At 43.5% G+C, this 23,688-nt stretch overlaps 1 protein-coding gene across 1 annotated transcript in view; it reads left to right on the top strand.

Annotated features, from left to right (window-relative positions):
* The window catches only part of LOC109895552 (palmitoyltransferase ZDHHC13-like), a 31,214-nt gene that overhangs the window by 5,407 nt on the left and 2,119 nt on the right, over positions 1-23,688 (top strand). The window contains exons 2-15 of the mRNA XM_020489323.2: positions 2,572-2,792; positions 17,728-17,850; positions 18,259-18,336; positions 19,141-19,285; positions 19,437-19,501; positions 19,672-19,834; positions 20,098-20,223; positions 20,528-20,661; positions 21,315-21,415; positions 22,064-22,188; positions 22,358-22,420; positions 22,632-22,725; positions 22,899-22,982; positions 23,089-23,246. Coding sequence (XP_020344912.1) covers positions 2,572-2,792; positions 17,728-17,850; positions 18,259-18,336; positions 19,141-19,285; positions 19,437-19,501; positions 19,672-19,834; positions 20,098-20,223; positions 20,528-20,661; positions 21,315-21,415; positions 22,064-22,188; positions 22,358-22,420; positions 22,632-22,725; positions 22,899-22,982; positions 23,089-23,246 — 1,680 coding nt within the window. The remainder of the gene's footprint in view (positions 1-2,571; positions 2,793-17,727; positions 17,851-18,258; positions 18,337-19,140; positions 19,286-19,436; positions 19,502-19,671; positions 19,835-20,097; positions 20,224-20,527; positions 20,662-21,314; positions 21,416-22,063; positions 22,189-22,357; positions 22,421-22,631; positions 22,726-22,898; positions 22,983-23,088; positions 23,247-23,688) is intronic.

Here is a 23,688-nt window from a genome sequence, read left to right as displayed (position 1 = left end):
CCACTAATTTGAAGGGGTGCCCACATACGTGTGTGTATGTATACAAAAATACAGATGGTAGGCTTTATGTAGCCTATTAAAATATGTATTTTTTTCCCACTCGCAACTCCCCAAAACCTCCCCAATTTGAGAACCCCTGCGCTAGCTCACCCGACCTGAGCGTGTTTGCTGCTCCTATCAGAGAGCTGTATGAGTTTCACTAGCCAATCCATGGAGAGACTGTTACAAAACTTGGCCAGATAATTTCAAGTCATCAGTCTCAAGTCGAGTCTCCAGTTATTTTATATCAAGTCAGCAAATTTGTGACTTGAGTCCAAGTCATCCGACTCGAGTCTACACTGCTGTTTGTGGTCCAACACCGTACAGTAACTGAGGATATTTGTTTGTGCCTTATTTTATAGATATTGCACCAAATTTTGGGGTAGTTTGTACAGTATTCCATTATGCCAAGAGGTCCCGTTAGAAACATGTCTTGAATGATGACCAATTCATCAGTGATGTTAGGTTCAAAGCCCAGTTTGGTTAATAACCCATGTTAGTATATTGGCTTGGTATTGTAGCTACTAAGAGATCAGTAACCCTTGGTTTGGTGACTTGGAGGATGGTACATTGTGCATACCAGGGATTTACATTAAAGTCTGAAAGGCTTTATGCCACCGGGCATGTCAGGAGTATTATTATTATTTATTTTTTATGTTTTGGTTGCCCGAAGATTATCACTTGCCCGAAAATCTAAATGAGCTGTTTACACTCAGTTTCATGATGCCTGCCTTTCACCAGTGCACTCACACAGGGGAGGAATCAGAAAAATCACTAACGGAATAATTTTATTTTGGTTCTCAGTAAAAAAAGCGAGCTCAACTTGCCCGATTTGACATATATTGTAATTTCCATGTAAAAGGACCCATGAGACCAACATGTGAAGTTCATAGCTTTCATTTGACATGCTACTAAGTCTATATGTTTGAGAAATTAAGGCATATATACAGGTTTCTACCATTTTCCATCCTAAAAATGTGGAGCGGCAGCGTAGCCTAGTGGTTAGAGCGTTGGATTAGTAACCGGTAGGTTGCGAGTTCAAACCCCCAAGCTGACAAGGTACAAATCTGTCGTTCTGCCCCTGAACAGGCAGTTAACCCACTGTTCCTAGGCCGTCATTGAAAATAAGAATTTGTTCTTAACTGACTTACCTAGTTAAATAAAGGTTAAATAAAATAAAATAAAAAATAAGCTGGTCAAACAGCCGGAAAAGAGGTCTTTTTAGAAACCTTCAGACTTTTTCTGGTAGATGTTATTAGGAATGCGCCATAATAATGTTGACGAAAAGACCCCTGGCAACTAATATCAACACTTATATTTCGTTTTGATGAAATTATTTGCCTTCTGTAAGTTAAGAAACATTGCCTTGTGCCTTGAGATTCTATTAACCAAAAACCCACTTATTGTATCTTTTAAGATAGTTCCTTATTTCTCTCCCTCATGAGGGTAACGACATTTCGCAGAAGTAACAAAGTAGACCTATCAATTAGTGTTTTTACTGATATCAATTTTGTTTATGAATTAAGTGTTTTTCAAACAAAATTCTGCTACCATATCGGTAACAGAATTACTGCAATTGAATTTGCCACAATGAGATTATAGTAGTCAAACCACAGTTGTGTTCACAAGTTTGGACAGCACAGTAGTGGAGTACATTCATGTACTGTACTGAACTCTGTACTATGTTGAGCTATACGTTGATGTCCAAACTTGTGAAAAATTTGTCCGGACCAACCTATTTTTGTCTTGTTTTGGGGCAAAGCTCATTAAAATAATTGCCATCATTGTAAATAAGAATTTGTTCTTAACTGACTTGCCTAGTTAAATAAATGTAATCATTTTTGAATTACTAGTGTGTAGAATAATACCCACGTATGCAAAGGAGGATATTGCATATTTCTACTTTTTTTTTTTTTGTGTACCTATTTAGGATACATTACCATGAAGAGTGACATAATTAAGCATTTCTGTGGAGTACAGATCAGGGACCCATGATTAAATTCCGTTACCGCAATTCCGTTACAAAGTGTAAATCCACTTCACTTACTGTAGTTAAATAACCAAAATAGATTTATTTTCAAAGTTAATGTGTCATGTCACAGCTGACGCCCCATTTCATTCTGCAAACATCATTGAATCTTAATTCGGAGCGTATTCTGAGATTAATGTTTATTTGGCATAATATTTTTTTGAGTCTCACTGTAATTTGGTTACCATGGTATTGCCTTAATGCCATAAATTGTCTGTCTTTCACGTAAACAATAGGGAGGAACCCGAAAGATCAGGCTACTGGAATTCTTTGCAGTTTGGATGTTTTCACGATTTTGTCGTTTTATCACCTGCCCAATGGGTCAACCTCAGAGCAGGCTCAATTTACGTGACTGCTCAGTTCAATTTCCCCAGGCAGTAGGCCAACCCTTAATGTCAATCACTGCATACCATCTATTTGCAAGTCAGGCAAACTCACCAGAATTGAGAATTTCCATCCATAGTTGATAATGTGCCCATTCTCTCTTTTTGTGTTTTTTACAGGGTCACAACCATGACAGTTGCCATGGCCACGGGGGTCACTCGCATGTGCCTGCGGTGCATGGATTCGGGGATCACGGCAGTAGGATGGCACACGGATTCATGCCTGCTTTCCATGGCCAGTTTGGGCCAAGAGCTGGCCAGATGATAGACCCCACTCAGCAGCCCAAGAAACGTTCGCATATGGATGACAGCAGCAGCTGGGACATTGTCAAGGCAACACAGTAAGATTCACCTCTGTTGTGTCTCATACGAAGCCCTATTAATGGCCACACATTACAATTGTTGTGCTCCCAGCTCCAAACCTCAGGTCAGAATTAGTGCACTTTATGGGTAATAGATTTTCATTTGAAATCCCCCTCTGGAGATCCATAAAGCAGTAGGGATCAGATTGTTATGCTTACTACTTTGCCTTCAGGCTAAATGGCAATTCAGAGGACTGAATAGCTTTCAGGGATGTGAACAGGTCACTCTTCCGTCGTTATTCATCCACGTGAATCCTTCAAATTTGGGCGGTGGGGTGGCGCGCACAAACAGATCTTCTCCCTGTGTGATCACTACCTTCTCTGGTGGTTGTGTCATCACGCACTCCACACAACAAACGTGTTTCCTTACTGGGAATTTTGGAATGCAACCTGTATTCGAAATGATGCATACAGTTATGTATGTTTCAATAGCGCAAATTACACATGAAAGTTATTAACGTTAGCTACCTGATATTAGCTATCTAGCTGACTTTAGCTAGCTAACTACGTCAGCATTTAAGTTGGCAAACTAACATTACCACCCGCTTGCCTCAGCTAACTTCATTTTTCCTCAGTTTACTTCACATCTGTGTAATAACCCACAGAACACTTATATGCATTGGAGGAAGTGCGGGATTAACTATGGGGGAAATCCATTTTTAATTCAATAATTTTTTTTACAGCATACCTTTTGTTTTTTATTTAAAACATAACTTACCATACATGTTTGCCCATGGAAGAAGTGGTCAGAAACATACTTTTTAGCCCTGAATGCCAAAACATTCCAGAGATCAAGGTGCTCAAAGTTTACCCATTTTGCATACCCCACCATACCATGAGACATCCATGTCTTCATCACTGGAAAATATAGTCTGATTATAATTTTAAAGTCTACAAACAGGGCTGTCATTATTTTAAAATAAATGACCAAATAAATTAACAATTGTGCCATTAACCTTAAGATAAATTATATAAAAATGTGTGAACATGCTTAAACACCTCATCTGTGGTTTGTGTGTTGTGCCCGCCATCGGTTGAGACGCATGCTCTTGAATACAGGGTGGGTTGTCATTTCAATCATTAGCTGTTTCCATTAACTTGTGCAGTGCACATTTTTTTTGTTGACATTTAGAAAGCTCGCATAGATGTGATGAATGGAAATGCATCCTAGCAGGAAATTGACTTTGTTGATTAAAACAGTTGACTGTAATTTCTTCACATCTACAAAAAAAAACTACAATGTTGAATGAAAATGGAGTGGTTGAAGTGTTTCCATGACTCATTTAGGAAAATTACGCGTTAATAAATTGGCGACAGCCTGCATGCCCTCCCGTCTACAGTGCCTTCAGAAAGTATTCATACCCCTTGACTTTTTAAAAACATTTTTGGGGTTACAGCCTGAATTTAAAATGAATTACATTGAGATTTTTTTGTCACTGGCCTACACACAATACCCCATAATGTCAGTGGAATTGTCTTTTTATAATTTTGTACAAATTAATAACAAATGAAGAGCTGAAATGTCTTGATTCAGTATTCAACCCCTTTTGTTATGGCAAGCCTAAATAAGCGCAGGAGTATAAAAAAAATAAAAAAAAGTGCTTTACAACGGGTGTAGACTTTACTCTGAAATGCTTACAACTACATTTTTGTAAGAAAAATAAAAGTTAAGAAAATAAAAACTAAATAAAGTAATAAAAAGAAAAAAACACTAACATTTACCGTAATTTCCGGACTATAAACCGCTACTTTTTTCCCAGGCTTTGAACCTCGCGGCTTATACAATGACGCGGCTAATTTATGGATTTTTCCCGCTTTCACAAGATTCATGCCGCCAAAAAACCTGAGCACCGTCACATAATGTGACGTAAATCAAGCGCTCAAACTTCCCATCAAGGTGGCGCTCCTTGTTCAGTGGGAGGCTTGAATGACAAGTGGGGAGAAATCCTTCACTAAAACGGGCCGCATGCGAAGAGCAACTTATGGTCAAGTATGCCAGTGGGTCCTGACAGCGTGGAGCATTGTCAAAAAAGTCCACTATCATCAACGGGTTTCGAAAGGCTGGACTGCTGCATGTTGAAGAGGGCAGCATGAGCTCAGCGGGGAATTTGCCTCCGGATGAAAGTGACGAGAGCGACAATGAAAACGATCCAACATCGGATGAAGCAATTCTGAGGCTATTCAACTCCGACACCGAAGGAGATGACTTCAGTGGTTTCAGTGCACAGGAGGAGGAAGATAGTGACCAATGACTTTCTTGGTAGGTTACTGTTTACTGCTATTTTTTTTTATTTTTGTTACAAGCCGTGTTTCGTTTAAAGGCTGTGTAAAGTTCATTTGTTTCAATGTACCGGTAGGCACCTGCGGCTTATAGACGTGCGGTTATTTATGTACAAAATACATATTTTTTTAATTCAGTGGGTTATATTCAGGTGCGCTTAATAGTCCAGAAATTACGGTATTGAAGCTATATACAGGGGGTACCGGTACAGAGTCAAAGTAATTGAGGTAATATGTATGTGTAGGTAGGGAGTAAAGTGACTGCATAGATAATAAACTGCTGTGAGTAGTGGGGGATCAATGCAAATAGTCTGGGTAGCCATTTAATAAACTGTTCAGCTGTTTTATGGCTTGAGGGTAGAAGCTGTTTAAGGAGCATTTTGGACCTAGACTTGGCGCTCCGGTACCATTTGTTCGCTCTGCTACCGCACGGCAGTCTGCCTAGGGTGGCTGGAGTCTTTGACAATTTTTAGGTTCTTCCTCTGATGCTGCCTAGTATAGAGGTCCTGGATGGCAGGAAGCTTGGCCCCAGTGACGTAATGGGCTGTACCCACTACCCTCTGTAGCGCCTTGCAGTCGGATGCCGAGCAGTTGCTATACCAGGCGGTGACGCAACCAGTCGGCATGCTCTTGATGGTCTAGCTGTAGAACCGTTTGAGGATCTGAGGACCCATGCCAAATCTTTTCAGTCTCCTGAGGGGGAATAGGCGTTGCTGTGCCCTCTTTACTACTCTTGGTGTGTTTGGACCGTGATAATTTTTTGGTGATGTGGACACCAAGGAACTTTAAGCTCTCGACCTGCTCCACTACAGCCCCATTGATGTTAATGGGGGCCTGTTCAGCCCTCCTTTTCCTGTAGTTCACGATCAGCTCCTTTTGTCTTGATCACGTTGAAATAGAGGTTGTTGACCTGGCACCACACTGCCAGGTCTCTGACCTCCTCCCTATAGGCTGTCTCATCATTGTTGGTGATCAGGCCTACCACTGTTGTCGTCGGCAAACTTAATGATGGTGTTGGAATCGTGCTTGGCCACGCAGTCGTGGGTGAACAGGGAGTACAGGAGGGGACTAAGCACGCACCCCTGAGGGACCCCATGTTAAGGATCAGCTTGGCAGATGTGTTGTTGCTTACTCTTACCACCTGGGGGTCGGCCCATTAGGAAGCGCAGGATCCAGTTGGGAGGCAATTAGTCCCAGGTTCCTTAGTTAAGTGATGAGCTTTGAGGGCACTATGGTGTTCAACTGAGCTGTAGTCATTGAACAGGACACATAAGTTCCATGGGCTCGCTCTGTGTGCAATAATAGGGTTTAACATGAATGACTACCTCATCTCTGTACCAGTCGAGGAGTGAAATTGAAACACTGATTCAACCATAGAGACCAGGGAGGTTTTCCAATGCCTCGCAAAGAAGGGAACCTATTGGTAGATGGGTAAAAATAAAAAGCAGACATTGAATATCCCTTTGAGTATGGTGAAGTTATTAATTACACTTTGGATGGTGTGTCAATACACCCATTCACTACGAAGATACAGGTGTTCTTCCTAACTCAGTTTTGGGAGTGGATGGAAACCGCTCTGAGATTTCACCATGAGGCTGTGACTTTAAAACAGTTATAGCGCTTAATGGCTGTGATAGGAGAACTGAGTATGGATCAACAAGATTGTAGTTACTCTACAATACTAACCTAATTGACAGAGTAAAAAGAAGGAAGCCTGTACAGAATACAAATATTCCAAAACATGCATCCTGTTTGCAACAAGGCACTAAAGTAATACTGCAAAACATGTAGCAAAGCAATTATCTTTTTGTCCTAAATGAAAATAAATGTTTGGGACAAATCCAATACATTACTGAGTACCACTCTCCATATTTTTAAGCATAGTGGTGGCTGCATCATATTATGGGTATGCTTGTAATAGTTAAGGACCAAAGTTTTTCAGGATGAAATGGTATGGTGCTAAGTACAGGCAAAATACTAGAGGAAAACCTGGTTCAGTCTGCTTTCCACCAGACATTGGGAGATGAATTGACCTTTCAGCAGGACTAAAACACTAGGCCAAATCTACGCTGCAGTTGCCTACTTACCAAGAAGACAGTGAATGTTCCTGAGTGACTGAGTTAGTTTTGACTTAAATCTATGGCAAGACCTGAAAATGGTTGTCTAGCAATGATCAACAACCATTTTGACAGAATTTTGAGAAGAATATAGGGGAAAAGTTGCACAATCCAGGTGAGAAAAGCTCTTCGACTTACCCGGAAATACTCAGATGTAATCGCTGCTAAAGGTGTTTCTACAAAGTATTGAGTCAGGGGTGTGACTAAAAATATGTTTGCACTTTGTCATTGTGGGGTATTGTGTGTAGTGGGTGAAATAAATTGGGTGAAAGAGAAAAAAAATACATACAATTTCAAATCAGGCTGTATCACAACAAAATGTGTATTATTATTCTAAAATGGATTAAATTGTATTTTTTTCCTCATCTACACACATGAGAATTTGTATTTAATCCATTTTGTAATAAGGCTGTAATGTGGAGAAAGTCTTGGTCTGAATACGTTATAAGTTCACACATTTTTGGATACTACAACTGACATTGAGGTAAATGTCTAATTTAAGAAATTGTAAAATAGTTTGACAATCTTGTTTGTAAGCTTTTAAATGATATAAATCTCGACTGTTTGAGTAGGCTAAACTAGCTGGCTGCATTCGCTAGCTAAGTAAATGAAAGTGAGGGGGGGAAAAATACTATGAAATATAGCTTGCTCTCTCCCCATGGTACCACCCTACAGAGTGCTGTTGAGGCTTCTGTAGCCCTTCATTGCAAAACCGTGTGTTTTAATCAATTATTTGATGTGAGTATATTTATAGTTTAATCTAAAAAATATAGATTGAAGAAATTCGCTGAGGAAGATGGTTCTCCCCTTCCTCTGAGGAGCCGCCACTGGTTTAGAACTGATAATTGATTGAATGGTGCAAGAATGACTGCAATTAATTGATTATTGCATGGTATGATGGACACAGCTTTGTAGAACCAAAATATGCACAGCCTCTGCTCAACTAACTCTAACTCGAGAACGAATCATTTGTGGGGCTTTGGTCTAATCCCGTTATTTTTACCCCCTCTGCCTTCGTTACCCCCGCAGCCCTCTTGCTAGCCACTTTCCCTCTGAGGAATCCCTGTCTAAACCAGAAGCAGTTTGCTTGCCATCTTAAGTGGTGGTCCAATTTACAAACATTGTGATAAGGCCATGCAACCTGAGTTGAAACCTGGAGTGAGGTGCACATGTACGATACATAAACAGATACATGCGGCATATTTATGTGGTGGACACTTGATACGGTCACATGAGATTGTTGCAGTATGTCAACAATAGACCCCAGAAGCTGTAAAACAGGGAATAAAATAAAATAAATCTGAAGACATTTACTACCCTGCACAACATCAATTTACCTCCCAAAGTAGGTAAGAAGAACGTCATACAATGCAATGAAAATTATATTCATCTGATGTGCTGGTACTGCTTGATCTGTGGCAGCGGCCTGAAGTACGGAATCAGGTGTTGTTGCCAGCCATAGCTTTCCACCAGCACCTTACCATCCTCCAGTCCAATCAGCTGTGGGATGTTGACCCCTGTCACAGTGCTCTCCTTCACAACACCAGCAATCTCAAAGTGTTCACTCCAGTCTTTCTGAAGTGCTGCTTGATTAGGCCGACGCACCAGCCGGGGGCAAACTTGGTGTGGACTGTGATGAAGCTGATGGTCTTTGGTGTATCAATCTGAAATTCCTCTCTCAGCATGTCCAGCCCACTCATTTTCTCATGGCTAGCGGGAAGGTTCCTACCTTTTTTCTTTTGCTAAACCAACTAGGCTTGTAATTTAACAACTTTATTTGTATTTACAGATGGCCAACAGTTTGGTATTAAGGCACATAAAAGTTCACATTTTCTTTTAAAAGTACATTCAAACGGCGCTCCTGTGAAGTCGTGACTTGCGACATACACCTAGTTTCCTGAATTGGGTCACATGTGACCAATAAAATGTAATTTAATCATTTGCTGGGTTGATATGACCCACAATTCAATGCAAATTGTAGTTGCGTGTCAAACTCCGTTGGCCGCGAAGTGTCATTTTATCAACACTGCTTCATATTTGGCATGTGAGACAAACTTACAACGCTAGCTTGCTTGCTTGCTAGCTAGCAAAAAAATATACACTGCTCAAAAAAATAAAGGGAACACTTAAACAACACAATGTAACTCCAAGTCAATCACACTTCTGTGAAATCAAACTGTCCACTTAGGAAGCAACACTGATTGATAATAAATGTCACGTGCTGTTGTGCAAATGGAATAGACAACAGGTGGAAATTATGGGCAATTAGCAAGACACCCCCAATAAAGGAGTGGTTCTGCAGGTGGGGACCACAGACCACTTCTCAGTTCCTATGCTTCCTGGCTGATGTTTTGGTCACTTTTGAATGCTGGCGGTACTTTCACTCTAGTGGTAGCATGAGACGGAGTCTACAACCCACACAAGTGGCTCAGGTAGTGCAGCTCATCCAGGATGGCACATCAATGCGAGCTGTGGAAAGAAGGTTTGCTGTTAGGGCCTCCCGGGTGGCGCATTGGTTAAGGGCACTGTACTGCAGCGCCAGCTGTGCAATCAGAGTCCCTGGGTTTGTGCCCAGGGACTCTGGTCGTAACCGGCCGTGACCGGGAGGTCCGTGGGGCGACGCACAATTGGCCTAGCGTCGTCCGGGTTAGGGAGGGATTGGTCGGTAGGGATGTCCTTGTCTCATCACGCACCAGCGACTCCTTTGGCGGGCCAGGCGCAGTGCGCGCTAACCAAGGTTGCCAGGTGCTCCGACACATTGATGCAGCTGGCTTCCGGGTTGGATGCGCCCTGTGTTGGTTGGGTTGTGTATCGGAGGACGCATGACTTTCAACCTTCGTCTCTCCCGAGCCCGTACGGGAGTTGTAGCGATGAGACAAGATAGTAGCTACTACAACAATTGGAGACTGCGAAATTGGGGAGAAAAAGGGGTAAAATTCAAAAGGAAAAATAAGAAAAAAAGGTTTGCTGCGTCTGTCAGCGTAGTGTCCAGAGCATGGAGACGCTACCAGGAGACAGGCCAGTACATCAGGAGACGTGGAGAAGGCCGTAGGAGGGCAACAACCCAGCAGCAGGACCGCCTTTGTGCAAGGAGGAGCACTGCCAGAGCCCTGCAAAATACTGCAGGCCACAAATGTGCATGTGTCTGCTCAAACGGTCAGAAACAGACTCCATGAGGGTGGTATGAGGGCCCGACATCCACAGGTGGGGGTTGTGCTTACAGCCCAACACCGTGCAGGACGTTTGGCATTTGCCAGAGAACACCAAGATTGGCAAATTCGCCACTGGCGCCCTGTGCTCTCCGCAGGTTCACACTGAGCACGTGACAGAGTCTGGAGACGCCGTGGAGAACGTTCTGCTGCCTGCAACATCCTCCAGCATGACCGGTTTGGCGGTGGGTCAGTCATGGTGTGGGGTGGCATTTCTTTGGGGGGCCGCACAGCCCTCCATGTGCTCGCCAGAGGTAGTCTGACTGCCATTAGGTACCGAGATGAGATCCTCAGACCCCTTGTGAGACCATATGCTGGTGCGGTTGGCCCTGGTTTCCTCCTGGGTTCCTCCTAATGCAAGACAATGCTAGACCTCATGTGGCTGGAGTGTGTCAGCAGTTCCTGCAAGAGGAAGGCATTGATGCTATGAACTGGCCCGCCCGTTCCCCAGACCTCAGGAGACCATCCGCCACCTCATCAGGAGCATGCCCAGGCGTTGTAGGGAGGTCATACAGGCACGTGGAGGCCACACACACTACTTAGCCTCATTTTTACTTGTTTTAAGGACATTACATCAAAGTTGGATCAGCCTGTAGTGTGGTTTTCCACTTTAATTTTGAGTGTGACTCCAAATCCAGACCTCCATGGGTTGATACATTTGATTTCCATTGATCATCTGTGTGATTTTGTTGTCAGCACATTCAACTATGTGAAGAAAAGTATTTAATAAGAATATTTCATTCATTCAGATCTAGAATGTGTTATTTTAGTGTTCCCTTTATTTTTTTTTGAGCAGTGTACATAGATGACATTGATTTTAGCGTTGAGCATCATTCGTTTGCCAATGTGACTCAGACTCCTTGTGAGGAGCCTATAAAACATAGATAGCTAGCTTCATAAACTTATTTTGGGGGAATTCAGAAATGTATTGGAATAAATTACCAAACTATAAATCTAGGGTAACTATAGCTAGCTACCTGAGTGCTTGCTAGGTACATCAATAGCTTTTAGTTTTTAAAAGTTGTTTTTATAGGCTCAACTTCAAGATTTCCATCAAGGACATTGGAGAGGCAATCACCCTCGCTTGGTCAAGGGACATTTTAAGGTACACTCAGATTACGATGTAAAATGTATTTTTTTTGATTGAACCTTTTTAACTAGGCAAGTCAGTTAATAACAAATTTCTCATTTACAATGACAGCCTTCCAAAAGGCCTCCTGTGGGGACAGGCTGGGATTAAAAATATATAAATATAGGACAAAACACACACCAGGACGAGACAACACTACATAACGAGACCTAAGACCACAACAAAGCAAGGCAACGACACATGACAACACAAGATGGTAGCAGCACAAAATATGGTACAAACATTATTGGGCACAGACAAAGGGCAAGAAGGTAGAGGCAACAGTACATCACGCAAAGCAGCCACAACTGCCAGTAAGAGTGTCCATGATTTTGAGTCTTTGAATCAAGAGATGGAGATAAAATGGGTCCAGTTTGGGTGTTTGTTGCAGCTCGTTCCAGTCGCTAGCTGCAGCGAACTGAAAAGACTAGCGACCCAGGGATGTGTGTGCTTTGGGGACCTTTTAACAGAATGTGATTGGCAGAACGGGTGTTGAATGTGGAGGATGAGGGCTGCAGTAAATATCTCAGTTAAGGGGCAGTGAGGCCTAAGAGGCTTTTATAAATAAGCATCAACCAGTGGGTCTTGTGACAGTTTACAGAGATGACCAGTTTAGAGGAGTATAGAGTGCAGTGATGTGTCCTATAAGGAGCATTTGTGGCTAATCTGATGGGCGAAGGGTAATGAACTTCTTGCCGTTCGAGAGCACCCTTACCTGCCGATCTATAAATTACTTCTCCGTAATCTAGCATTGGTAGGATGGTCACCTGAATCAGGGTTAGTTTGGCAGCTGGGGTGAAAGAGGAGCAATTAGGATAAATGAATCCAAGTCTAGATTGTGCTGAGAAAGGGACAGTGTACCATCTAGCCATACTCCAAAGTACTTGTATGAGGTGACTACCTCAAGCTCTCAACCCTCAGAGGTAGTAATCACACCCGTGGGGAGAGGGGCATTCTTCTTCTTCCAAACCACATTACCTTTGTTTTGGAGGTGTTAAGGGCAGAGAAAGCTTGTTGGACACAAAACTTTGTTGTAGAGCATTTACCACAATATCCGGGGAGGTGGTTGAGGGTTCAAGGGCTGAGGGTTTAGAGCCAAGGCCTTTCTACTTTGCACTTGGACCGCAGCCCCAGACTCCTTGCTCCGGCCAAACGCTACGCCACGCCCACGGACGTTAGTTTGTTCTCCACAATGAGAAGTATGTGACGAACAACGGCAGCGGAAGAACTTAGCGTGAAGCCGAAATCGTCAGCAGAGTCAATTTTGGTGTGAGAGTAGAGCATCAATTCACATACACTGCGTAGCGTTTGCCAACTTAATTCTCATACGAATCCATAATAAACAGTTGTTTGCTATGCAGCCCTTTTGAATGATTGTTGTGTGTTCCTTTGGACTCACCTTTATATGTCCTACAGAGCCACCTTAACTGCCTTCTGTTATGTTGGCTCAGGTTGTAAGGAGGAGAGTTGTAGCTAATACACCCTAGCTGGTTACAAAGAATTTAGCTAGTCTCGTTCTTTCTACATAACAGTTTTCTCTCTTGAACGGAGTTTCCCAGACGTAGCCTGTAGGCTATATGGCTGTGCTCGAAATCAGAGGTAGGCGTAAAGTTATTGTTTTCAAATATGTATTATTGGCAACTAAACTTTTCAACACTAAATAGACAGTTAACTATACATGTCACAATTCCGGACATGACAATGCACAAACTGTCTTTTCTTTGCAATTTATGCGCTCACTTTACCAGCTCGCGCAGACGCAAGGAAAAATAAACAGCGTTGACGTCATTCACTACCGGACATTGGTTCGTGCATACATTTTTTAAAACGTTTTTTGAGTTGGGCTGGAGGAGTCAGGCTACTTATCACCCTCATGGCTATCAAGTAATGCATTCCGTGAAGAGTCGTTCACAATCTAGTCCGTTTGCGCCCACAACTAGATCTCGTTTGAAATGTATCAAGAAATAATTGTATAACTAACAATCAACAAACATTGTTTTAAGGGACGTTTATAAGTCTGTCACAAAAGACCGCTCTAATAAGCTCGCCAAGAGCGACTCTTTCTCGTTTTCAGTTCATCGGTAGAGGGTCCTGCGTGCTCTGGGTATTACTGACTTAAGTTAACAAAATAAGTTGAAAGAGCCGACATCTCCTTCGCATAGAGTTGATCAGGCTGTTGATTGTGGCCTGTGGAATGTTGTCCCACTCTTCAATGGCTGTGAAGTTGCTGGATATTGGCGCCAACTGGTTCACGCTGTCGTACACGTCAATCCAGAGCATCCCAAACATGCTCAATGGGTGACATGTCTGGTGAGTATCCGGGCCATGGAAGAACTAGGACATTTTCAGCTTCCAGGAATTCCAGGAACAGATCCTTCTGACATGGGGTCGTGCATTATCATGTTGAAACATGAGGTGAATGGCACGACAATGGGCCTCAGGATCTCGTCACAGTATCTTTGTGCATTCAAATTGCCATCGAAAAAATGTGGTCCGTAGCTTATACCAAATTCTCTAAAATGTTGTTGGGGGTGGCTTATGGTAGATAAATTAACATTTAAATCTCTGGCAACAGGTCTGGTGGACATTCCTGCAGTCAGCATGCCAATTGCACGCTCCCTCAACTTTGTTTGACAAAACTGCACCTTTTTAGTGGCAGTCGTGTAATCATCATGCGGTTTAATCAGATTCTTGATATGCCACACCTGTCAGGTGACTGGATTATCTCGGCAAAGGAGAAATGCTCACTAACGGGGATGTAAACACAGTTGTGCCTGAAGTTTTTTACATTTATTTATTTTATTTCACCTTTATTTAACCAGGTAGGCTAGTTGAGAACAAGTTCTCATTTGCAACTACGACCTGGCCAAGATAAAGCATAGCAGTGTGAACAGAGTTACACATGGAGTAAACAATTAACAAGTCAATAACACAGTAGAAAAAAGGGGAGTCTATATACATTGTGTGCAAAAGGCATGAGGAGGTAGGCGAATAATTACAATTTTGCAGATTAACACTGGAGTGATAAATGATCAGATGGTCATTTACAGGTAGAGATATTGGTGTGCAAAAGAGCAGAAAAGTAAATAAATAAAAACAGTATGGGGATGAGGTAGGTAAAAATGGGTGGGCTATTTACCGATAGTCTATGTACAGCTGCAGCGATCGGTTAGCTGCTCAGATAGCAGATGTTTGAAGTTGGTGAGGGAGATAATTCTCCAACTTCAGCGAATTTTTATTTTATTTTTATTTTTTGCAATTCGATCCAGTCACAGGCAGCAGAGAACTGGAACGAAAGGCGGCCAAATGAGGTGTTGGCTTTAGGTATGATCAGTGAGATACACCTGCTGGAGCGCGTGCTACGGATGGGTGTTGTCATCGTGACCAGTGAACTGAGATAAGGCGGAGCTTTACCTAGCATGGACTTGTAGATGACCTGAAGCCAGTGGGTCTGGCGACGAATATGTAGCGAGGGCCAGCCAACTAGAGCATACAAGTCGCAGTGGTGGGTGGTATAAGGTGCTTTAGTGACAAAACGGATGGCACTGTGATAAACTGCATCCAGTTTGCTGAGTAGAGTGTTGGAAGCAATTTTGTAGATGACATCGCCGAAGTCGAGGATCGGTAGGATAGTCAGTCAGTTTTACTAGGGTAAGTTTGGCGGCGTGAGTGAAGGAGGCTTTGTTGCGGAATAGAAAGCCTACTCTTGATTTGATTTTCGATTGGAGATGTTTGATATGAGTCTGGAAGGAGAGTTTACAGTCTAGCCAGACACCTAGGTACTTATAGATGTCCACATATTCAAGGTCGGAACCATACAGGGTGGTGATGCTGGTCAGGCATGCGGGTGCAGGCAGCGAATGGTTGAAAAGCATGCATTTGGTTTTACTAGCGTTTAAGAGCAGTTGGAGGCCACGGAAGGAGTGTTGTATGGCATTGAAGCTCGTTTGGAGGTTAGATAGCACAGTGTCCAAGGACGGGCTGGAAGTATATAGAATGGTGTCGTCTGCGTAGAGGTGGATCAGGGAATCGCCCGCAGCAAGAGCAACGTCATTGATATATACAGAGAAAAGAGTCGGCCCGAGGATTGAACCCTGTGGCACCCCCATAGAGACTACCAGAGGACCGGACAGCATGCCCTCCGATTTGACACACTGAACTCTGTCTGCAAAGTCATTGGTGAACCAGGCAAGGCAGTCATCCGAAAAACCGAGGCTACTGAGTCTGCCGATAAGAATATGGTGATTGACAGAGTCGAAAGCCTTGGCCAGGTCGATGAAGACTGCTGCACAGTACTGTCTTTTATCGATGGCGGTTATGATATCGTTTAGTACCTTGAGTGTGGCTGAGGTGCACCCGTGACCGGCTCGGAAACCAGATTGCACAGCGGAGAAGGTACGGTGGGATTCGAGATGGTCAGTGACCTGTTTGTTGACTTGGCTTTCGAAGACCTTAGATAGGCAGGGCAGGATGGATATAGGTCTGTAACAGTTTGGGTCCAGGGTGTCTCCCCCTTTTGAAGAGGGGGATGACTGCGGCAGCTTTCCAATCCTTGGGGATCTCGGACGATATGAAAGAGAGGTTGAACAGGCTGGTAATAGGGGTTGCGACAATGGCGGCGGGTAGTTTCAGAAATAGAGGGTCCAGATTGTCAAGCCCAGCTGATTTGTACGGGTCCAGGTTTTGCAGCTCTTTCAGAACATCTGCTATCTGGATTTGGGTAAAGGTAATTGTGCGTATGGAACATTTCTGCAATCTTTTATTTCTGCGCCTGAAACATAGTGTAGTTTTTATTGGGAAGGCAGATGGTGTTTTTATCAAAAGCAATCACTTTTGCATGTGACAACACAGAATCCTAGTGCTTAACCTACATCACTTTTGTTTTAAGCCGACTTTGCCGTCGAACCGGGCACCCAGCTCATGGCAGGTAGCCCAGTTCCAAAACGAATGCAATCACTTTTCACTCGGTGCGAACTATGCCTACCCGGGCCGGCTTAATCGAATCCCCTTGATACCAACAAATTATGGTGTGTTTCTCGTATCAAAATTATAAAATCATAACAACCTTATGCGTCCTACAAATAGAATATCAAACCGAGTTCAGAGCGTGATGTCATTCAGAATGAGTTCTCCATCAGCTGTCACGTGTGACAGCTGTGAGCAAGCCAGCTTCATCCCTAATCACACTGGCTACTCAGCTGCTTCTCTCCGTCCGTTGTTTCTGCGCTCCTCCATCAGTTTTAAAATGTTATTTAGCCGTGATGACAAGCTGCGGTGTGCAGAGTGATGGGGTTTCTGTTCCATTTGCTTAATTATTGGAGCGGTTGTGCGAAGTGGATACTTTTTTTTTAGTTTGCCTGTAAGAACAAACGGGCCAGTCTGACTTCGCTGTCACGCAGTCTCTAAATTCCACTGCCAAAGAGGAAAAACGGAGCACCGTGACAGTCATGCTTGCGCTTTTATATAATTTAACAGATTTTTTTTTTCTTTCTAGCCCAAACCACTCAAACGTGTTGTTCTATATTACCAGAGCAACTGTACCATCTTCCCTTTCTACGCGAATTGGCGCACATTTTATAAGCCATTGTAAACTACTAGCGAGCCACGAGTTTCTGGTTTGATAACAAACGACCTACTTTAGTCAATTTACCTGGCCAGCTAGCTAACAACATTTGGATGGCACAGGGAAAAGGGATAGATGTATGCCTTATCAATGTAATTCTCATCTAAATCAGAATAAAACAGCTACATTTTTCTGGTGTACTTACAGTAGTGAGTGTATACATTGTCATACTGGTCCCCCATGGGAATCGAACCCACAACCCTGGCGTTGGAAGCGCCATGCTCTACCAACCAAATCTCTCCAGCAACTTCTCTCTCAAACTCAACATCTCTGTTCTCCAACCAGACCATGTAATTGTAGTCATGCATGATAATAACTAGCATAACTTTTCTGACCAAATGCAGAAAAGCCATGACATCAATTTATGAGCAGGACTAGATACTGTTGTAGCTTTCTGTCAAGTTGGAAAAATGGTAACCTTGTTTATTGTTCAAAAGGTTCTCCTTTTGATTCATGTTTATATTCCAGTACACCTTCCAGAGATGGACAGAAAGATGTTTTCTTTGTGCGAGTGAATCGATTTTCAATATCTTTTACCCCCGTGCTTGGATTCTAGGTTTGGTATCCTGGACCGATGTAAGGAACTGATGGAGGCTGGTTACAATGTGAGGCAGCCTGACAAGGAGAATGTCTCCCTCCTACACTGGGCAGCCATCAACAACCACGCAGAGGTGGTCAAGTAAGGGCTCTACATCAAACACGTGTCTGGTTGTGCAGCACAGCTTCTATCTCAAGGCCATCAGACTGTTAAATATCCATCACTAGCACAGAGAGGCTGCCGCCTACAGGCATACAGACTTGAAATCATTGGCCACTTTAATAAATGGAACACTAGTCACTTTAATGATGTTTACATATCTTGCATTACTCATCTAATATGTCTATACTGTATTCTAACTGTTGTATGTGACCAATACTATTTCATTTGGTTAGGACTGTAGTTTTAGATTTTGATTTTTTTTTTCTTACAAACAACAATCGTACGTCATTCCCAAAGAGGAGCCCATGCTAAGCGTAAATATTCCTGTGCAAAGACATTGGTAGGTGTATTTTTAACATGTCCTTTCAATACTCTTTTTTTTCATAGGTATTATATATCCAAAGGGGCTGTCATAGACCAACTAGGTGGTGACCTGAATTCCACACCCCTGCATTGGGCCATAAGGTAATTGCTTTGTTGGTAGGCAAGGTCACCCCTCTCTCGCTCTCTATCCACCATTACAGTTTCGGTCAAATATATTGGCACCCTTATATGATTTACTATTTCTTCTCGGATAAGTTTAAATAGAAAACTTGCGACGTTCACAAGTGTATTTGTTTGATTTACGACTTCATTACGACCAAGACAATAAACTGAAATGATTATTTTTCACTTCAAAGTAAAAAATGGCCTGGACTGAATTTTTCAAATGAATTTGGTCGGAGGCAAGTGATCTCATTTACTGTGTAATAGAGCCAAACAGGGAAATTGTTCCAATTAGTTTTCCCAACCATTCATTTTCCCCATATGGGACTTTAGAAGCGCTTAATATAAGGGCTGTGTTTCGTGTAGGCTTACCCCGGCGTGACTTTTTGATAACCACATTAGTAGCCAATCAGCATTTCATTTTTGGGGGGTAAATACAGGCGTAATATATTGATAAGTCACCTCGTCCTAGAGAGATTTTGCACGGTTATCGAAACGTCACGCCAGGGTGAGCCTACACGAAACTCGGCCCTTATTTTAAGTGTCTCTAAAAATCCCCTATGGGGAAAAATGAATGGTCGACTGCAAGGTTTTATGGGTATTGTGACTCGTACCGTGGTGCTCTATTTATCTCATTGTGGTAAGTTGTAGGTGCTTACAGGGTTAACATAGTAATTCATCCACTTTTGAAAAGAAGAAAAAAGCTGAACATTTAGCTCCATTGAAGAAGTAAGGGTGCCAATATTTGGTTTGGTGACTTTATGTATGGTTGTCTGTGTACAGGCAAGGCCACCTCTCCATGGTGATCCAGCTGCTGCGGTACGGAGCCGACCCATCTGTGGCTGACGGGGAGGGCTACCGCAGCCTGCATCTGGCAATCCTCTTCCAACACATGCCCATAGCAGCCTACCTCATGGCCAAGGGACAAGTGAGACTCTTTCTCTCTTGCTCGCTCTTTTTCTCTCTCAGCCACACACTCTCCTTCTCTCTTTTATTCTTGTGCTCTCTCATCCTTTCTCCTTTATTCACCCTCTTCAGTCTAACCGGGCCTTTTTTCTTTTTTTTTTTTGCTGTTGTAGGAAGTTGACCTTCCTGACTCAAATGGGCAGACACCCCTGATGTTGGCAGCACAGAAAATCATTGGGTACGTTTCCCTGCAACCCAATGATTATTTGTTTCTTTTCCATGTATGCTTACAATGACATATGTCCTCAATAACTGGCCTATTAGGCTTTTTTTGGTAAGGTACTACTAAGAAAGGTCATGGTTAGGGGCGGGGAGATCTGAAGTCAATAAACCAATAATTGAATGCAGGCCCGAGCCCACTAACTTCCTGATGAAGTGCAATGCGTCGGTGAGTGCGGTGGACAAAGTGAACAGGAACTCTCCGCTGCACTGTGCCGTGCTGGCGGGAAACGTAGACGCCGCCCACATCCTGCTGGAGGCCGGGGCTAGCGTGGATGCCGAGAACGCCAACGTGAGATCTCCCATACACACACTAATTAATCCTATCATAAATGTGAGCTCCTGAGGGGGATTATAAAAGCATAGACTAAATTGATGCTTGCATCATACTCAGGATGTTACTAACATAGAAGTCTCTGAGATACACATGTTGGCGTATTAGAAAGATGAACATGTGCATATTTATTTGCTATCGTGAATACAATGGACTACAGTGTGTGAGGTTCAATAAGGATTGTGAGTGTGATGCTGTGACTGTGTTGTTTGTCTCCTCAGGGTGACACTCCCATAGACCTGGCCCACCAGGTGCACAGCCCCCTGCTCGTCCACATGCTCAACCACGTCAAGCAGGAGAGGATACGCTCCAAATCCCGCTGCCTGCGCCTAGTTAACCGGTACAGGGTATGGACACCACACACACACACTTTTCCTCTGCCTACGTTACTTCAACACACACAGGGTGTGGGGCACTACACTTTCATATGCTCAACAAATGCCTATGAGAGATCTTGACCCATATTTCCAGTATCGTGTGTGCGTGTGCGACAGCATGAGGGAGTACAATAATTAACCTTGGCTTAAAACGGATGCCAACGCTGCAGTTTTCGTCACATTGTGGTTGAAATTAATATTTTGTATTTCTCTTCAGTAAAGATTATTTAAGTGATTTACTTCTCTTTCTCTCTCTGCTCTTGTCTCTCTCTAGGTGTGTCTTCAGTTTATGTTCTGCGTTGCTGTGCTGGGCAGTGTGGGAGCGATAGCCGACTTGAGCTCAGAATCCTGGCTGCTGAAAGGGGTTCTGCTGGCCTGTGTGATGGCTGTGGTCAACCTGGCTCAACGGTGAGAATGCACGTTGGCCGCCTGTGGTCAATCCAGTAGACAAGACCACACGGCATCACAGTGGTTAGGGTTGATCAACTGTTATGAGTGTTCTTCAACTCCTAGTTAACTGAGATGCATTGAGAGATCCGCAGTGCACCCCATGTCTAGAGCTCTGTTGGTATTACTAGGGACCTCCGCAAGATGGCGCTCACGTACTGACTCTAGTAGCCTGCTTTTAGTCATACTGTCCGTGCTTGGTTCTGTCAAATCTCCCTGGGCAGTTGTTTGCTGACGTGACTGCTCATTAAGTAGATGTACTCTCTAGGAGCACTTATGGGGAAACTCATTTTTCATACAAGACTGGTATTTTTTTATTTATTTCCATTTTAAATGTAACCTTTTATTTAACTAGGCAAGTCCGTTAAGAACAAATTCTTATTTGGTCTACCCCGGCCAAACCCGGACGACACTGGGCCAATTGTGTGCCGCTCTATGGGATTCCCAATCACGGCCGGATGTGATACAGCCTGGATTCGAACCAGGGACTGTAGTGACATCTCTTGCACTGAGATGCAGTGCCTTAGACCGCTGCGCCACTCAGGCAAACAGTTGAAACAATATTATAACGTGTACAATAATAAGTGTGTGTGTGTGTGTGTGTACACTTACAGACAGTTGGCGAGCCCGGCCCTGCAGTCGCTGGTTCCTGCTACAACTCTTATGGCATCAGTCTTCTGGATGCTGGTCACCTGGTGCCTGTGCTTCCTGCCTGATATCCTTTAACACAGGGCCTCTACTGTCACTCACACTCCAACCCAGCGCAGCACTCTACATTCTGTACCTACCCAGCATGTAACACTACTGAATCAACACTAAAAAGCTCCCCTGTCATTGACTGTCCTAGTCCATCTCAATCTCGTCTAGTTCAGTCCAGACCTTTCTAGTCCAGCCTAACCAAGTCCATCTCTTTTTCTTTCTTTTTTCTTTGTTGAAGGAGCACTGGAGCTCCTTTCTCCTTGCGTATTTTATCAGATGGCGGGGTGAAGGGCAGACGGTACTAAAGTATAGGGTTTGGGTGTTATTTTCTACCTATGCCGCTATGTGCTTGAGTGGCTGCAGCACTACCGCTGCACCGCGCTCTTGTAACCACGTCCTTGTACCACGTCCATCTCAGTCCAGTATCATGGTTTAGGTGTTAAAGTAGTTAATGTTTCATACCCATAAAATTATAATCTGGACCGCAGTCAGTTTTTTTTTATAAAAAAAAATAATAAATAAATCTCATTCTTCCCCACCTATTTAGTCCTGGGACACTGGGTGGGTGCAATTGAATTATCAGGTAGAAGATGACATCCAGGGTAGGATTGGAATACACCTACTGTATGTGGTGCGACGTTATGTCCTCAACCCGTCTCCCTACATGGTCCCAGTGCCACGGTACAGGTGTTGTTCACTGTCAACGCCACGGCTCTGCTCTACTACTACCTCCGCTCCTGTCGGACTGACCCCGGCATCGTCAAGGCAACTGAGGAAGAGAAAAAGATGGTAAGGAGCAGGATATCGGGAGAGGCGTTGTTCTATCACTGTTTTGTTTTTAAAAGACTGGTAGAAAACCATTATGGACAGGTCAACATTTACCCTGGTCTGGCTGGAGTGGTCGTTGGCATATGACATGGATGTGATGGATCGTGTTGGTCTTCTGTGTCGCCTCCAGAATGTGGTGTTGCTGGCAGAGGCGGGCTGCTTGGACCCCAGTATCTTCTGCACTTCCTGTATGGTAAGCCACAAGGACCACAAGTAGGCCAGTTCCATTCCAACGCGTTTACTCAACCATCGCTATTAGCGAGATAGAGGGATACTCATGACCTCCCAATTAACAAATATGTTTTGCTCAAGCTTTCACGTGTTAGGAAATGTGGTGATATGAAGAAATGCTGATTTAAAAAAAATATATTTTATATTTTTTTGTGTGTGTTTCGGTTCTGCAGATGAAGAAGCCTATGAGGGCCAGTCACTGCTTCTCCTGTGACGCCTGCGTGGCGAAACAGGACCATCACTCCATCTGGATCAATGGCTGCATCGGTGACTAAAACCAACAGCGCGTATATATTTCTGTCTACCCTAAATTATACATACAGTTTGTAGGATAATCTACACGAAACCGCCTTTGCCGCCTTGTCAGCGCCGGAGTTTTTCATTTTAATGACAAAAGTTTTGGGTCTTCTCTTTCTCCCACCCATTCTTAATTTCTTCAGGTGCCAGGAATCACCACTTCTTTGTTCTCTTCCTCCTCTTTCTCTGCCTGATGGGAGCATGGATGTTCTACGGATGTCTCGTGTGTGAGTGACTGCCTCAATTAATCACATAGACAAATGCACTTTATTTGTGTACATTCTTAACGCATGTACTTGTCTTCCTGCCTGACATTCTCGTGTGTGTTGCCAGACTGGTCAAAGCACTGCCCTCTGCACTACCAGGAGGAGGGTGTGTGGGGTGCCATCTCTGCCCTGGTGGGCTGTTCTTCCTGGGTACTGGGTGTCTTCTGTCTAGCTTTCTTCCATACCTCCTGGGCTTCCATACTACTGGTCATACAGCTCTACCAGGTAACTGTGTGTGTGTGTGTGTGTGTGTGGTAGCTATATGACGCTACAATGCTACCGTCACGTCTACAACTGTAGGCATGTTGTATTTGAATAACTTCTTGAAACGCGGTGAAAGAACTACCGCATTTATTACTACGTGCACTCGAGCTACAACCCCTATTTGATTTCCTCGTTTTGCTCCGAGCTGCCAAAGTTTTCGCTGTGTCTTTCTTTTGATTTTCTCCGAATCAAACGCTGCTTGTATTATTCATGATTGATGTGTGGACGCCGTCTTGCTGCAGTGTCTTCCCCGGGGCAGTCCCCCATGCTGCTCACTGCCTTAATGATGCCGGGCTGGGAGGAGAGCTGCTATATCTGCTGTCTTTTTGAGGAAATATTCAATGGAGGCATTAGTTATCGTTGTTTTATCATACTTTTTTTTGACAGGGACTCGTAAGCCAAT

This window comes from Oncorhynchus kisutch, linkage group LG8, assembly GCF_002021735.2.
Source record: "Oncorhynchus kisutch isolate 150728-3 linkage group LG8, Okis_V2, whole genome shotgun sequence".
Taxonomy (NCBI): Eukaryota; Metazoa; Chordata; class Actinopteri; order Salmoniformes; family Salmonidae; genus Oncorhynchus; species Oncorhynchus kisutch.
The sequence above is the reverse complement of the archived record's forward strand: the minus strand, read 5'-3'. Positions and strand labels throughout refer to the sequence as shown.